This window comes from Oncorhynchus nerka, linkage group LG9a, assembly GCF_034236695.1.
Source record: "Oncorhynchus nerka isolate Pitt River linkage group LG9a, Oner_Uvic_2.0, whole genome shotgun sequence".
NCBI classification, from domain to species: Eukaryota; Metazoa; Chordata; class Actinopteri; order Salmoniformes; family Salmonidae; genus Oncorhynchus; species Oncorhynchus nerka.
The window spans coordinates 56,069,426-56,087,367 of NC_088404.1; the positions used below are offsets into that span (position 1 = coordinate 56,069,426).

Below are 17,942 nucleotides of genomic sequence, written 5' to 3' on the forward strand. Positions count from 1 at the left end.
CCGGTCCATATACAAAAAGGCTATAGACATTGACACATTTCATCCGTTTTATTTCATTATTTTCATTTGAATAATAAATAAAAGCTTAAACATCACATTATTTCATAACCACACAGAAGATATGGTAGACCATAATCATGACATCAGAAAGAGAAAGCGAGTGTGCATTAAAATAACAATACCCTTTAAATGATTGCTCCATCCACTATTATCTTAAATTCATTGCAAAGTTTTCATTTTGAGAGAAAGGTTTAACCATTTAAAGTTATATATAGCTTTCTATTTTAGGGGAGGAAATAATAGACCACTGCCACGTTTAACAGTACTTTCAATAAGGTACTTTTCACAAGGTCAATGGTATGAGTTAAGCAAATTATGTCCTCAAATTGTCTGCATACCAGTAGTAAAATGAATTTGAAATGACATGTAAATTCAACTTAAATTATTTGTTCTTTGATGGTGTCATGACTCCACAAACCTGTGAATTAAGTCCACAAGCTTGAAAGATTTACCAGTGCGACACTGAACAAATAAAACAATTCAAATTTCAAGGAGTAAAAAACTGCTGTCATTTTCCCTTTTCTTTCACTCTCCAACTTTCTATGATAACTGTTATTGATGCTTGCTGTATTGAACTCCTTTGGTGTGACGATACAAATACATGTTCCTATGGCAAAAAAAAATCGAAACAAATAAATAAATAACATCACTTATGTCACGAAGGCAGCTCGCAGATATGCAGGTGGGTTATGTTATATCATATCACGTGTCTCCCCGATACAGAGCAAGGCCCTTTACCTGGTGTGACCCATTGGCGCCCAAGACAGCATAGTGCAGTTTCCTTAGGATCCCATTTCCGTAGGTCTCATTATGACAACATCAGTGGGTTTATAGCATGATAGAAACCACTTTTAAATATAGCATGGTTAACCTATACTGGAAATACAGTAAGTATATGCAAAAGTCAATGGAAAGGCAGGAAAACACAGATAGCTGCTGATTACAGAACAGTTTGCCTTGGGCCATGATGATTTGACATTGTCATGTTTGGAAATCATTCATACACACAGACACAGACACACACTAACACAGACCTTAGATTTTGTATTAAATATTGCAATGCATTCAATCACATTTACTGTATATCATTTTCAACTGCAGGACTCCCACTCAATAACATCTATTCTATGTGTATGACATTTAGCGGGCCAGGCGGTAGAGATTGAGAATAGAGAACTACACTATTCAAAAGGGGACTTCATTGAACATTCAGCAGACCAAAGTAAATTGAGGAGTGACCACTTTTTTTCTTGATGATGATATACCCTGTTACTGTACCTAAGTAATGTTGGTAATGGTACCACACTACATTTTTTTAAAGGCATGGTGTTTTCTACATAGTACATTTGCGCTTGGCCGAAACAAGTATAGCAAGAGTATAGGTGAGGACTCGCAGTCTTTAGTTCAGACAATAATGTACTATACATCATGAGCCATTCGTAGATATGGCTAAAGAGAGCATGTCAAACCTTTACAGCAGTCATGACAAATGATAAGGAGGATTTTTGGTTAGGATAAACATCCCACTGGGCACTGACCTCAGTTCAATGTCTAGTTTTGATTAAAACATTTTTGAGTTAACATGAATTCAATGTGAAATCAACAAACAAATATAGGTTAAAAGTTGTGTGAAAAAAAAAATTCCCTTACGCTGATTACTTTTTGCAAATCCAATCAGTTTTCCATGTTGATTCAACGCCGTCACTGATTTTATTTGATAAGTGGGATGATTCTTAATGACTTATTGTCTTTACAAATCGTGTACAGTAATGCCATTCTGTAATTTGTTACGACGGTTCGTAGGAAGTGATTTTAAAAGTCAAAGTGGGGCCTATTATTTCCCCCAGATTTGCGTCTCTCGTATAAGTAAAAAATCATCATAATTTGTTTGAAACCTGCATTACATGGAGAATATCAATTGAGCGATGGATCAAACCTGTATTCTATATATTCTTATCAGACTACCAGTATCTTAAGGAAGAGAAAGAGGACTCTAAGTATTGGGGTATTTGGAATGGGAGTGGATGAATGTGTGGTTGTATGTATGTGAGTGAGCAAAGGGAGACAGAACCGAGCTGTGGGAGAGGAAGGAAATTGCTGGGGTCAAAGGTCAGGGGTCAAGAGTTAGGGGTCATCACTGTGTGAGGGCCTGAAGGATGTCCTTGACCAGCATCGTGCCAATCACCATTTTCTCACAGTTGACCGTCAGCTGGGCGGCCCCGTCCTCTTTGGTGACCACACTGACCAGTACAAGGCTGCCACTGGTCACCGTCTTCCCAGCGAACCTGTGAATCGGAAATGGGGGAGGAGGTACAGGATGGCTAAGTTCAAAGATCAAAGAGCAGAAGTAAAGATGAAGTTGAATAGTTGAATAAATATGACACAAAACAGCAATATTCTTTCATGATTTCATAACTTCCTATTTGACACATTCCCCTACTATCTCCCCTGTCTACTAAAACATGCAACATACTAATTCAATAAATAAAAAAATCTATATCAATATTTATTCTGGCGACATCTGCCAACTTTGCCAACTTTTCCAAATGCCCGCCACCCTCACCTGCACTCCTTGTCTGAGCCACAGGGCACTCGGCTGAGGTTGGCGGCAGTGGTAACCCTTTGAACGACAGCGTGCTCGCCCTGACACTTCTCCTCCAGTGTCAGCTTCTCTGTGATCTCATTCATGCCCATCAACTGACCTGAGGACAGTACAAAATAGCAGTGGTCAACAGACGAGTGGTCAAGGAGTCTGCATCTCAATTGATCTTTCCGCGATTCCTTGCATCCTATCTCCTCGGCTCCTTCCCCTCCGTATTGGAGGAGACGGTCCAAGGTCTCTCACCTCAGACCTTCTTCTCCAATACCTTTTTAGGGATGCAAGGAAAGAGGATGTGAGGAATCGAGGAAAGATGAATTACAGGTTCCAGCTTGAGTGAGATTGAACATGTGTTTGAAGAAGGTCAATTGAATTTTTGTTTTTATGAATGCTCATTGTCACCAGACTCCTTCAAAATAGGAGACTGTCCCGTGAATACCTAACGTTTTAACCAAACCTCCTTGTGTAATATCTCACACTATATGGAGGCATTTTTGTCCATATACCATTTGATACTACAACAATCTAAAAGCCATACAACTCTATAGGGTCTACTACCATAAAAGTGTTGGGTTTTACACAATTCTCGTAGGACTACACTAACTATATAATGCCTTAGGATTAAAAGACTAGAGATATGAGCCATTACATAAGCATGGGCTTAATGTGAAAAACTATCTCGCAAAGCAGTGACACTTTCCTAAGAATAAGAAAGTAATCTGATATTTGCCAAAAAACAGGAGTTTGAGGGGAATAGCCTGCATGTGGATTACTTTATTTATCATGTTGCAGGTCTATAACTCATATTTCTATCCTGCTCGTCTTTTTGTCAAACTCATTTTCTCATATATCACTGTCAAACTTCCTTGAACATAGAAAAGGCTCCCTGAAAGAGATTGAAATGTTCCCTCTTCGTTCTGTGACGTCTTAGTTATATTTAGCTGAATTCAGCAAACTTCTGCACAAACGTCCCCCACACTAAATCTAGAATACAATGACCATTAACTTAAAATGTATTATAAAACACCATTATATGCATTAAATGGAAGCAGCATGCTATACTGTCCTCTCACCACTCAGACAAAGTTAAGTTAGCTCTACTTCTCTAAAACATCTGAATGTGGTCTACAGTATGCATTAGTTACAGCCCATGTGTCTTACAGCCTGTATAACACAATCAATGCTGTGAAAGAAGAGCGCAATGGTTTCAAATGCAGTGTATTTAAAAAAAAATTGGACATCCTCTTTGCGCATTCCCGGAACTACTGTTGGACATTGATTTGGGATTAGTGGATCTAAGTGGAGCATTCCCAGTCATTCCCAGTGGAGCTACAGTACATGTTAGAGGCTGGGATGCGGGTTAGGTTAGGTCAGTTGTGTCTGCCATTGAAGTGAACTGGAGATACATAGTGCAAATAGTCATTGGCACCCAGGCATTAGATATCGCTGTGGGGGGTATAGGAGGGAACAGCTTGAAGCAAGGGGGGAGATGTTGAGGGGAAGGATGGGGGAGGAGAGGTTGAGTCTCGTATGGGGGGGTAGGTTGTTAAGGCAGGTGGCACATAGACAGCTGACGAGAACAAGTTCTATCAAAGGAAACTTACCTAGACTTTGTAATAGCATCTCTATTGGGGCCAGTATCAAGAGGGAAGAACGGAGGATATGACACGTTTAAACACACAATATGGTTGGATTTGAGTTGAAAACCTTGCCCAGTGTTAGTGATTATGCTCCAAGGGTGACTATTGCTATTAAACCAAGTTAGAATGAATACCAAGGTTTCCTGGTGGATGTGGATTTGATCAAGTCAGAGGTGATAGTGCGGTAGTAGTCACATGCCATTGTTAGGGTTAGTTTGTGTAGTGACTGGTGGAAACTGCCATTCATCACTGACAAAAAATAAATATACTATGATTTGCCTCAGAAATGTATTAATTCTTGAGTGTTCTTTTGGATACCAACTCAAAACAACACCCAGAGAGGCAAAGACATCTCAAAACACACTGCATCAATGCAGGGATTTTACTATTACAAAACTGTAAAGTTGTATTACTCTTTGTTGACACTAGCATTGTTTCTTTACCGCAGTCAACATGGGGCCCATATTGTTTGATTTCCATGCATTGGTTCCTGTGCTCACCTTGCTCCTTTTTGAACTCATTTTCTGTCATAAAGATTGGCATCATCAGCTCTCCAACCGGTGGCTGGATCGACACAAAGAACTTCCTGGTGTGAGTGCTGCAAAGGAACAATAAGACATGACATGATTCACTTATAGGAGAATAGAGCAATAGGACTGTGCAGTGATTAGGGTCGCAAAATTCCAGAAACTTTCCCAGGAATTCTCTGGTTTTCCAGAACACCCAATAAGTAAAAAACAGGATTTCTGAAAAACCAAGTTTCCATAATTTTGCAACACTAGTTTGATACTTGACTGGCCATATGGGGGGGCAGGGAGCAGGCTTTTTCTTACCAGAGCTGGAAGTTGGCTGCCTGTGTGGAATCACAGAAATCGATGCCCATCACCACGCTGACAGTCTCGCCCGCAGGTAACACCTCTGAAGACAACACAAGATACTAGGTAAAAGTGACAGTGCACTAACTAGCCCAGAACAATGACAAACAGCTACCTAGATAGATCACTGAATGACTGAGGTGTAATTCTAATTTAAAACTGACCCCGTTGCAAACCCAACAAAGAACCATTTCTTTCAATTCGCTTTTCCAAAAAGTATTCTTCAGATAAAAAAGGGTTCCATGTAGAACCCTACCGGTCCTCAAAGGATCCTTTTAGAACCCCTTTTCAAAACTATTAAAAGAGGAATTCTGTTGTGAAATGTTGACTGACCGATCTCAGGGAACTCTTTGATCCTCATGCCTGATTGCAACTTGGCGTCCTCCATGTGCAGGCTCTTGGCCTCGGAGGTGGCGCTGTTGGTGAACTGGATTTTGACTGCCACCATGTGCGGGTCGGGGCTGAACGGCTGGCGGCTGAAGCAGTACTCCACTGACAGGCCCTCGCCGGTGATACGGTGGAGCAGCTCGTAGGTCTTCAGATTGCCGGATGGGACGATGGTCTGTGGTACGGAAACAGGTAGGGGGGGGTTGAGTAAAAACTGCATGTACAGCCAAGCAGGCTTACATATTGTATCAAACACCTGGACACTGGCTATAGTGTTGGGTTGACTGTCGCTGGACACAGTTTAGAATCCCAGTTGGGGTTACTGTAGTAGGTTGGCCCTTGTGGGTATCCATACCTATGTATGACTATATATGACATGTGCAGACTAGGCTAGTAAACATGCTGAAGCAAGAACCTCGTTGTTGTACCTCCTTATTTTAGATGATACTGCATTGTGTCAGAAGTGGGTTTAATAATCACATAAACGTGATGGACTTACCAAGTAAATCATACATTCAGTATGTGGATGACGTGTGAAATGCTTGATAATGTATGTGATATCAACAGAGAGGTATATTTTCTGGGTGATTTAAATATTGACTGGCTTTCATCAAGCTGCCCACTCAAGAAAAAGCTTCAAACAGTAACCAGAGCCTGAAACCAGGTTATCAGTCAACCCACCAGGGTAGTTACAAACAGCACAGGAATGAAATCATCAACATGTATTGATCACATCTTTACTAATGCTGCAGAAATTTGCTTGAAAGCAGTATCTAGATCCATTGGATGTAATGATCACAATATAGTAGTCATATCTATGAAAACCAAAGTTCCAAAGGCTGGGCCTAATAAAGTGTATAAGGGGTCATATATTAAGTTTGGTAGTGATTCCTATAATATTGATGTAAAGAATATCTGTTGGTCTGTGGTGTGTAATGAGGAGAAAACAGACACGGCACTTCCTTATTTTAGATGATACTACATTGTGTCAGAAGTGGTTTTAATAATCACATAAACGTGAAGTAAATCATACATTCAGGCCGACAGGCTGTTTCAAAGCAAAGAGGGCACGGTGTTGGAGATAAACAGAGCAGATCATCATTGGGCTAGCAAGGACTAATGAGGAAGGACTAAGTTACTGCTAGCACATGTTGCAAGAGGAAGGAACTGGCGGGATTTCAGGGTTTGCGACTCCCAAGTTCAACGGGCTCTCGTGCAAACATGGACAGGCCAGTGGCTTATGCTGACGGATTTTGCATTAGTCCCCTGGAGAATTTAGATTGTACGTACATTCAAAACTGGCCGAAATGGATCAGGCGCTTTGAAAGGTACAGAGTAGCTTCAGGCTTAAATGTGAAAAATTTGGCATTTCAAGATAATACACTGATCTACTCTATGGGTGATGAAGGCGAGGATATATTAAATGCTTCACCGTTGACTGAGGAAGATAAACTTAACTACTGTGCCATTAAAGACTGTGTTGAAATGCATTTCGTAGGGAGACATTATATTTGAGAGAGCTAGGCTTAATGTGGGCAAACAGGAGCAGGGAGAAACCACCAACAGTTTTATCACAGCTGCTCACAAGCTAGCGGAACATTGTCGGATTGGCGCACTCAGGGAAGAGTTGACCCGAGATCAGATTGTAGTGGGAATAAGAAATATCTCACTTTCTGAAAAGTTACAGTTGGATTCCCAGCTTCCCTTGTCCAAAGCTGTAAACAAGGTTAGGCAGAGTGAGACAGTAAAAATACCAGCAGACAATGTTGCACCACATCAGCTCCTTGCAGAGTGAAGAGAGTGAGGAAACACATGCGTTTTCATACCGTGCAACAACAAAAATGGAGGGGAACACAGAACAGAGACCGACGAGGAGAAAACAATCACAGACAGCACCAGTAGCCAGTTCAAGTGTTTGTCGCAAATGTGGGATATTCCCCTTTCCACAGATGGGAAGATTGCCCAGCAAAGGATGCGGAATGCAGGAAATGTCACTTTTCAGCAGTCTGTCGATCACGTAAAGGCCATTCTGGTGGGAAGCTGCTATAGACCACCAAGTGCTAACAGTCAGTATCTGGATGACGTGTGAAATGCTTGATAATGTATGTGATATCAACAGAGAGGTATATTTTCTGGGTGATTTAAATATTGACTGGCTTTCATCAAGCTGCCCACTCAAGAAAAAGATTCAAATAGTAACCAGTGGCTGTAACCTGGTTCAGGTTAACAGTCAACCTACCAGGGTAGTTACAAACAGCACAGTAATGAATTCCTCAACATGTATTGATCACATCTTTACTAATGCTGCAGAAACTCTATTCCACATCAAGTAACTCATGCAATCAGTTAAATTAGATGTAAAAAACAGATAAAAAAACATCTTATGGAACAGCGGGGACTGTGAAGCAACACGAACATAGGCACAGACACATGCATACACACACACACGATAATATACGCACTATACACACACGTACACATGGATTTTGTACTGTATATATGTGGTACTGGTAAAGTAGAGGCCTGAGGGCATGTGGAGGTATTGTAATGTTTTTAAAATTGTATAAACTGTCTTAATTTTGCTAGACCCCAGGAAGAGTAGCCCCAGGAAGAGTAGCCTTGGCAGCAGCTAATGGGGATCCATAATAAATACAAATACAAAGCAAATGCATGAGGTCTCAGAGGAGGAACAGCAGCTACAGTAGGACAGCATCTTTCTGGGACAAGTAAGGAAAAAACAATGATGGCGGGCACTCGGATATCAAACTCAATGGGGAGGTTGTGTCATTTAAACCAGACACATGGGCAGCAGTGACCGAAATCCCCACAAAACTGTATAGCTATAGTAGAAATGGCCCTTTGCTCTCTACAAACTAAAAACTGTAAGATATTACCAGTGGTAGGGCAGTTGGTAAGTAAACTGGAGAGTAAAGACAAAAAGTGCCATCCAACCTGTCTTTGCCATTCACTCTCTGGCCAGACCGTTGCTGGGGCTGCCAGCAATTGAACTGGAGGACCCAAGGGATGTTTTCCAAAATACATTTCCAAAAGTGTTTTCTGGCCTAGGAAGGTGACTACAAAACCTGAAAGAGACCTGCAGTTTACAGCAGAGACTGACCACAAACCACTGTTGGCTCTGTTAGGGACAAAAGCACTGGACGACTTGCCTCCCAGAGTCCTGCGCTTCCGCCTCAGATTGCCGAGGTTCACCTACAATATGGTGTATGCGCCAGGGAAGGTACTGATCACAGCAGACGCACTCTCCATGCCCCAATTAAACGTCCATTAACAGAGGAGGAGCCATGTCTAGAGGGGGAGGTACAGGTGTCCATTAATGCAGTAAGAGACAGTCTACCTGCATCTCAGACCAAACTGCAGCAGATTGCAGAGGAGCAACAACGAGACCACATCTGCCGACAGATAGTACAGCAGTGCAAAAAGGGAAGGCCCAGGCAGGAGGAACTGCATCAGCTGCTGAAGCCCTATTGGGTGCACCAACGTGACTTCCACTGTAATGGAGACCTTCTCATGAAAGGACAACGGAGTGTTATCCCAGAGACTCTACAACCGGAAATTCTAGAGAGTGCATGAGGGACCCATGGGGATAACCAAATGCAGACAGAGGGCTCAACAGTCGGTGTGGTGGCTGGGTCTGAGCACTTAGATTGCCAAGCTGGTGGCCCAGTGTGAGGTGTGTGCACAATGTTAACCTTGTCATCCTGAACCAATGATGGCGAGGGAGCTGCCAAAACAGCAATGGCAAAAGGTAGGGGCAGATAAGAACTTATGGAAAAAAGACACCCATAACCACATCAGCTGGTGTTATCAATGTACTAAAGTCAATTCTTTCTGGGCAAGGGGTTGCTGAGGTCCTGGTTACAGATCCCCAATTCTCCGCAAGCTCCTTTTCTGCATTTGCCGTAGAATATGAACTTCACACGTGACCAGAAACCCCTACCATGCACAGAGCAACGGTGAGGTAGAGAGAGCTGTGAAAACAGTCAAAGGACTGATAAAAAAGAACAAGGATCCGTACATGGCTCTGTTACCATACAGAGTTACACCACTGCATCATGGACACAGGCTCCGAGGAGGTACGGATTAACAAAACACCTCAGAGCTCTTCCAGATCTACTAGGCACACAGGCTGAGGAGTCCACAGACAACGCACAAAAAGAGGGAGAAGGAGAGAGAATGCTCACAGAGCCACAAGCTCGCCCAAAAAGGGATGTGAAGCCACCAGAGTGGCTGAAAGACTATGTTACATGAATAGAATGCATACTGTTGGGGACCATACCCAGCAAAAAGAGACTGTAGCTAAGTTATTGCATAAGTGTTAAAGAGAATAATAGTGGTTTCCAAATTGCATTTCAGTTATGCTTCAGTGGTTATAAATGTTGAATTATTTTTCATTGGAGAGGGGAAGATGTAGTAGGATGGCCCTTGTGGGTATCCGTACCCATGTATGACATGCACAGACTAGGCTAGTAAACATGCTGAAGCTAGAACCTCATTGTTGTGCCTTCTGATTTTAGATGATACTACAGTTACCCGCTCAAATTTACCAGAAAATACTATACATCTTCAAAAATATTCAGTAAAATTGGCACTCATAAAATGTTATAAAGCTTGGAATGTATGGTACTTAATCTCTCTTTAAATCTACATGATCTTTCTCTAGCAATCTACATCTATATGAAGTGCTTAGGCCTTCGGGGGTTAGGGGCTATGGGTAGTTTGTCCTAGAAAGGGTACTCACCGTAGGGGACAGAACGTTGTCGGTCAGGGACAAGCCCTCCAGATCTGTCACTAGGCTGCTGGACAGGAAGTTGTTGAGGGGCGTGACTTGAGACGGAGATGGAGCGGGGTCAACTAGGAAGAGGAAAGAGCACAGCGTATTCTCAAAGACTGGGGAGCAATCATGTATAGTCTGATGCTGCGCTAATGTAAACAAACAAGCAAATAGCGGCGATTCTGCATCATGGACAATGGCGATTGTGGACTTCTGAAGTTGCAATGTTCAGTACCACAGACACGGATATATTAGATTTTAAACATTTGATTTCGAATTTGAAATAATAGGGATTAATCTGCAAATAATTAAAATAGACTTATCCAGTGACATCCATTACCAATCGTTCATCATCCCATTCAAATTCTATGTAGGACCACTTGAGGAGGAAAGTGCAGACTGTCACTGTATTCCTGATATCGTGGATTTAGTAAAAAGGAGGTGAACTTACAGTCATCAAAATCTAGCAGAGACATTTCTTTCTTTTCTTTCTTGTTCTCTTTTTTGGGTGGTTTGGATGGAGGTTTAGATGCTGTGGTCTGAAAAGAAGAGAAAGAGAAACTAACCCACAAGCAGAAGGAGACCTGCCACCTGAATATAGTGTATAAAAGGAGGGGGAAAAGTAAATAGATATAAACTATATTACCACTTGTGCATGAAAGCAAAGGAATATGTTCATACAGTCCCACGCTGGCGCGTTTTGGACTTCTAACCCCTTTTAAAACATAGTGTGTTTGAGCTACAGACTTCTGTTGAACCATTGGATTAATCCATCTCTTCTGCATCCATTTAAACCAATCACTAGTCTGTGTGATTAACTTGGGCTGAGCTAAGGCAGTGTTTGTGAGACAAGGGCGGTTCCCAAAGGGGCCTGCGGACGGTTCTTCTCACAAAAACGTCTCTAAAGCCAGAGTGGTTTGAGCGGAGACTCTTTCGAACACGTACATGTAATCGTGCATGTTTTGCATGCATTGTTTGCTCTATGACGCTCACAAGCCATACAACAGTTTTTTGAAGGTAAGGTGTTTTTCTACATTGAAGAGCATAGGAAATCCCAGGACATACTGTCTATAATACTGTAATAAGCTCAGATAGTTGCTGTCACAAATTCCAAACTTCACATTTGCCACTGACTAGTTGGATATTCATTTCCCAATGAGCAAACATAAATTCATGTTTATCAGGTTTTTACTTGGCAGACCTTATTTTTTGTATTTTGTATTTTTTTTTACATTTGTCAATAAAACTGTTTATGTCAAATTGTAAAACACTTCATTGTGAGGCTAAATATAAGGGCTAGACATGCAGATAAATGAAAGTAGTGCCTAGGGTAACTCCACGACTTTTCAACCTCATTTTCATTATCTCCAGCACAATACCAGTGTCAATATATGTGAAAATGGCGAATTTCGACATTTTGTATAATCTTTTGTTAACAAGTTCTACCTAATGACATCAAAACTTAAAACATTTTATTTGACGGGAGCAAGAAAATACCCTCCCTTGGGCTAGAAATTCATTGCAGTTTTTGATCCTACCTTGTGATGTCACTGAGAAGCATTTCTATTTTAACCATGGATCGCTCATAGAAACACTGTTTTCACATATGTAGAAACTGGTTGGTGGTGGAGATTATGAATATGAGGTTGAAAAGTGGCAGAATTGCCCTTTAAGTTTATTAGTTTACTGTATCCATTGGGAATGTTGACATCAGAGAATATATACGTGCTTTATGCCAACCATCAGATAATGCCAATGTAGAATTGGTGTTACGTTTTTCCTTTATGAAGTCTTATAAATTGAAAAATTATTTTTTACATGTTCCCCCTGTTGACGATGTTCATTATATATTAAGGTTGAACCAAAAGATTACATGTAACAAAAATAAAATACGAAATTATTATGTTAAATTGAATGAAACAATTTATGTTGATGCTAATATTATGTACAATATTCCATGTTTCTATATGATAACAATAGCGTAATATATGTAATATTTTTAAACTATTTTGTAACAGTTTCACCAATTCATTTTAATTAATTTAATCATTATGACACACCCCTCACTATTGTCATTAGTTACACTAATTGCACTGAGTGTCTGTCTACATAACCTGTTTCAAAGTATTCATGACATTACACTGAGGAAGGCACAGTGATGCCGAAACATTGGTAAATACACATTACATTGCTGGGAGTTTATTCATGGAGTGTGCGACTTTCTTTATTTGATAGTCCACTGGGAATGTTGACATCAAAGAATATCTATGTGCTTTATGCCAATATCAAATAATGCCAATTTAGAATGTGTGTGTTTACGTCTCTCACTGTGTGTGTGTGTGTGTATATCTGTAGTACGTGTATTTTCGAGTCTCTCATTACCCACCTTCTTTTTCTTCTTGGTCTCCTCCTCTGACTCCTCTTCTGACTCCTCCTCCTCTGACTCGCTGCTCTCTGACTCACTGTCGTCGTCCTCCTCGGATTCTGACTCGGAGCTACCAATCCGCGGTTTGCTCTTCTTCTCGCTTTTCTTCACATCCTCTCCACTGCTCGGCTCACTGTGATGCAATGGTAAACAAGTATAAAAAGGTTTAATGAAGGAATTTCACATCTTTAGAGCTCATGTCAAAGCATTGCATTTCCTAGTGCTCTGCTACAGGTTTTGTCTACATTCTTTGGGTTACACACATCAGATTGAATATGAATTAATAGGTAAAGAAAAAACGTACAATTTAAACTTTTGACTCGAATTCCTCTTTAATCATTATCCAGTTTATGTATAATTGAGATTAGGGCCAACAATTCATCGTCAATGGCTGATATTAAAGATACATTATAACGGTTTTGTAATAATTTTAGCCAGTAGTTTTGAAAGTAGCGCTCACGAGCCAAAATGTGTCCCCGAAAATTGTGCACAATTGTGTACATCATCACATCATTGTTCTCGAGCCTCTGTAAAGTGTGAGAAGAGAAGAGAAGAAAAAAACTGTGGTGTGCATGTGGGGTGTTCATGTTGGGCTCATTGGACAATACTGTGCTGACCTGATCCCACCTCCCACTTTAATCTTGCAACCTCATTGGACATCGTTCCACCTGCCAATCAACATTGTCTATCAGCTCCGGTTGTCATGCATGGTCTCGTCAGGTTAGTATGGCAAACCAGCAAGCGAATGTGATAATGTAACTTAAACACACCTCTGACACACACACTTACCCCACCAGACATGCCACCAGGGGTCTTTTCACAGTCCCCAAATCCAGAACAAATTCAAAAAAGCATACAGCACTATATAGAGTCATTATTTCATGGAACTCCCATCTCATATTGCTCAAATTAACAGCAAACCTGGTTAAAAAAAAAGCAAAGCAACACCTCACGGCACAAAACCTCTCCCCTATTTGACCTAGATAGTTTGTGTGTATGGATTGATATGTAGGCTACGTGTGCCATTTTTAAATGGATGTACTTCTGTTCTTGAGCTGTTCTTGTCAATTAATGTCAAATCAAATGTTATTGGTCACATACACATGGTTAGCAGATGTTAATGCGAGTGTAGCGAAATGCTTCTGCTTCTAGTTCCGACCATGCAGTAATATCTAACAATTTCATAACAGCTACCTTATAAACACACAAGTGTAAAGGAATGAATAAGAATATGTACATATAAATAAATGGATGAGCGATGGCCTCGCTGCATAAGCAAGATGTAGTAGATGGTATAGAGTACAGTATATACATATGAGATGAGTAATGTAGGGTATGTAAACATTATATAAAGTGGCATTGTTTAAAGTGACTAGTGATACATTTATTTCATCCAGTTTTTAATGATTAAAGTGGCTAGAGATTTTAATCGGTATGTTGGCAGCAGCCACTCAATGTTAGTGATGGCTGTTTTTCAGTCTCTCGGTCCCAGCTTTGATGCACCTGTACTGACCTCGCCTTCTGGATGATAGTGGGGTGAACAGGCAGTGGCTCGGGTGGTTGTTGTCCTTGATGATCTTTATGGCCTTCCTGTGACATCGGGTGGTGTTAGGTGTCCTGGAGGGCAGGTAGTTTGCCCCCGGTGATGCGTTGTGCAGACCTCACTACCCTCTGGAGAGCCTTACGGTTATGGGCGGAGCAGTTGCTGTACCAGGTGGTGATACAGCCCGACAGGATGCTCTCGATTGTGCATCTGTAAAAGTTTGTGAGTGCTTTTGGTGACAAGCCAAATTTATTCAGTCTCCTGAGGTTGAAGAGGCACTGTTTCGCCTTCTTCACCACGCTGTCTGTGTGGGTGGACCATTTCAGTTCGTCCGTGAGGTGTACGCCGAGGAACTTAAAACTTTCTACCCTCTCCACTACTGTCCCGTCGATGTGGATAGGCGGGTGCTCCCTCTGCTGTTTCCTGAAGTTCACAATCATCTCCTTTGTTTTTTTGACGTTGAGTGTGAGGTTATTTTCCTGACACCACACTCCGAGGGCCCTCACCTCCTCCCTGTAGGCCGTCTCGTCGTTGTTGGTAATCAAGCCTAACACTGTACTGTCGTCTGCAAACTTGATGATTGAGTTGGAGGTGTGCATGGCCACGCAGTCATGGGTGAACCGGGAGTACAGGAGAGGGCTGAGAACGCACCCTTGTGGGGCTCCAGTGTTGAGGATCAACGGGGTGGAGCTGTTGTTTCCTACGCTCACCACCTGGGGGCGGCCCATCAGAAAGTCAAGGACCCAGCTGCAAAGAGCGGGGTCAAGACCTATGGTCTCGAGCTTAATGACGAGTTTGGAGGGTACTATGATGTTAAATGCTGAGCTGTAATCGATGCACAGCATTCTTACATAGGTATTCCTGTTGTCCAGATGGGTTAGGGAAGTGTGCAGTGTGATTGCGTCGTCTGTGGACCTATTGGGGCGGTAAGCAAATTGGAGGGTGTCAGGTAGGGTGGAGGTAATATGGTCCTTGACTAGTCTCTCAAAGCATTTCATGATGACGGAAGTGAGTGCAATGGGGGATAGTCGTTTAGCTTAGTTACCTTAACTTTCTTGGGAACAGGAACAATGGTGGCCCTCTTGAAGCATGTGGGAACAGCAGACTGGGATAGGGATTGATTGAATATGTCCGTAAACACACCAAGACACCAGCATGCTCTGAGGACGCGGCTAGGGATGCCGTCTGGGCCGGCAGCCTTGCGAGGGTTAACACGTTTGAAATGTTTTACTCATGTTGGCTGCGGTGAAGGAGAGCCCGCAGGTTTTGGTAGCGGGTCGTGTCAGTGGCACTGTATTGTCCTCAAAGCGAGCAAAGAAGTTGTTTAATTTGTCTGGGAGCAAGACGTAGGTGTCCACAACGGGCTGGTTTTCTTTTTGTAATCCGTGATTGACTGTAGACCCTGCCACATAGGTCTTGTGCCTGAGACGTTGAATTGTGACTCTACTTTGTCTCTATACTGACACTTAGCTTGTTTGATTGCCTTGCGGAGGGAATAACTATACTGTTTATATTCGATCATGTTTCCGGTTGCCTTGCCAAGATTAAAAGCAGTGGTTTGCGCTTTCAGTTTTGCACGAATGCTGCCATCAATCCACAGTTTCTGGTTGGGAAAGGTTTTAATAGTCACTGTGGGTACAACATCACCGATGCACTTGCTAATAAACTCGCTCACTGAATCAGCGTATCTATCAATATTGTCTGAGGCTATCAGGAACATATCCCAGTTCACATGATCGAAGCAATCTTGAAATGGAGTCGTGGTCAGATTTGCTGAAAGGAGGGCGAGGGATGGATTTGTATGCGTCGCGGAAGTTAGAGTAGCAATGATCCAGAATTTTGCCAGCCCAGGTCGTGCATTCGATATGCTGATCAAATTTAGGGAGCCTTGTTTTCAGAGTAGCTTTGTTAAAATCCCCAGCTACAATAAATGCGCCTCAGGATATATGGTTTCCAGTTTACATAGAGTCCAATGAAGTTCTTTCAGGGCCGTCGAGGTGTCTGCTTGGGGGGGGATATACACGGCTGTGATTATAATCGAAAATAATTCTCTTGGTAGATAATGCAGGTGGCATTTGATTGTAAGGAATTCTAGGTCAGGTGAGCAAAAGGGCTTGAGTCCCTGTATGTTGTTATGATCACACCAAGACTCTTTAATCAAAAGGCAAACACCCCTGTCCTTCTTCTTACCAGAGAGATGTTTGTTTCTGTCGGCGTGATGTGTGAAGAAACCGGGTGGCTGTACTGACTCTGATAACATATCCCGAGTGAGCAATGTTTCCGTGAAACAGAGAATGTTACAATCTCTGAGGTCTCCCTGGAAGGCAACCCTTGCTCGAATTTCGTATACCTTGTTGTCAAGAGACTAGACATTGACGAGTAGTATACTCGGGAGCAGTGAGCAATGTGCCCGTCTATGGAGCCTGACCAGATGGATGGACGCGTGCCTTGTAAAAATCTTATAGCTTATTCCACAATATATTCCAAAATGTTAACAAAATACACCAAAAACATAATTTCGGAGATACAAGTTGTGAGCATAGTTTTTCTGATTGGGTTAACAATGATCTTCTAATGTGTGCCTACAATGCCATCTTTAGCGCTCAACATTTTCTGGTTTACAGAGAAATACATTGAAAGAGATCTATGAAACCACTACCGAGGTTTAATACATCTAACTTATCATTTTAAATGTTTTATCACTTATGATGCATGGATTTGATTGATGCATTCAATGTATTTTCACTGTTATCAAAATAACTAAATGGTAAGCCATGCAGCCACTTGAAAACTTGCTTCAGAGTGGGGGTTCACTACATCACAGGAACGAGCACGTTCTAAAGGTTGGCAGGTTAGAATGTAGATGGTTCATAAATGAATAATAAACAATACACTGACATGTCGATTCCAAAACGTGAGGTTTAAAAAATAACAAGGTAGTTTTCAATTTTCCGGAAACATTTCTTTAAGCGAAAAATGTGTGCTACCTTTCACTTTCTGGAACAGGTTTCCTTGCTTTGATCTTCTCCACATTCTTCTTTTTCTTCTTCCCCTCTTCCTCCTCGTCCTCCTCGCTTGCAGACTCAGACTCCTCGTTGCTCTCCTCACTCTCGGATCCCGAGCCGCTCTCCTCACTGCCACTGCCACTCTCTGAGCCGCTGGCTGTGTCTGAGGCTGGGGGGTGGAGAGGATAGGTTTCTATTCATCCCATGCTACACAAATTCTTTCTCATATACTTAAAGGTCGGGTTGCAAAAGACCTGTAGGTTATTGGCATTTTCAGAATGTAAAAAAATGAACAGGCCATCTACGGCAACTTTGGTCATTTATACTTGAATAACTTTTTTTTAAAATGGATTCATATAAAATATATATTTTTTGTTCATCTTTATATCTCTCCCCATTTTCTATGAGGTTATAGTGGAAAATAAGCCAATAAATTTCAAAAGCATTGAATCAACAATGGCATCATTTTCAAATAACTCTGCAACTGTCACAACTATTTACTTTTTTCACAACTGCCTCCAAAACATTTACAACAAAGACATATTGACATAGTAAAATAAATAAAAGTGAGTAAAAATATAAAGGGTATTTCATGCTGAAACCCTGATATTAAACA

At 41.6% G+C, this 17,942-nt stretch overlaps 1 protein-coding gene across 19 annotated transcripts in view; it reads right to left on the reverse strand.

Annotated features, from left to right (window-relative positions):
* Positions 1-33: 33 nt before the first annotated feature.
* The window catches only part of LOC115134571 (AP-3 complex subunit beta-2), a 90,893-nt gene continuing 72,984 nt past the window's right edge, over positions 34-17,942 (reverse strand). For 10 of the 19 annotated variants that reach the window (XM_029668712.2, XM_029668710.2, XM_029668709.2 and 7 more), the window contains 10 exons: positions 17,309-17,495; positions 12,740-12,911; positions 10,805-10,892; positions 10,321-10,433; positions 5,508-5,736; positions 5,133-5,217; positions 4,800-4,897; positions 4,264-4,284; positions 2,624-2,762; positions 34-2,381 (listed from right to left, as the gene is read on the reverse strand). In XM_029668712.2, the coding sequence (XP_029524572.1) occupies positions 2,195-2,381; positions 2,624-2,762; positions 4,264-4,284; positions 4,800-4,897; positions 5,133-5,217; positions 5,508-5,736; positions 10,321-10,433; positions 10,805-10,892; positions 12,740-12,911; positions 17,309-17,495 (1,319 nt within the window). In that variant the 3' untranslated portion in view covers positions 34-2,194. The remainder of the gene's footprint in view (positions 2,382-2,623; positions 2,763-4,263; positions 4,285-4,799; positions 4,898-5,132; positions 5,218-5,507; positions 5,737-10,320; positions 10,434-10,804; positions 10,893-12,739; positions 12,912-17,308; positions 17,496-17,942) is intronic. The other 9 variants (XM_029668715.2, XM_029668714.2, XM_029668713.2 and 6 more) reach the window with 3 other exon arrangements.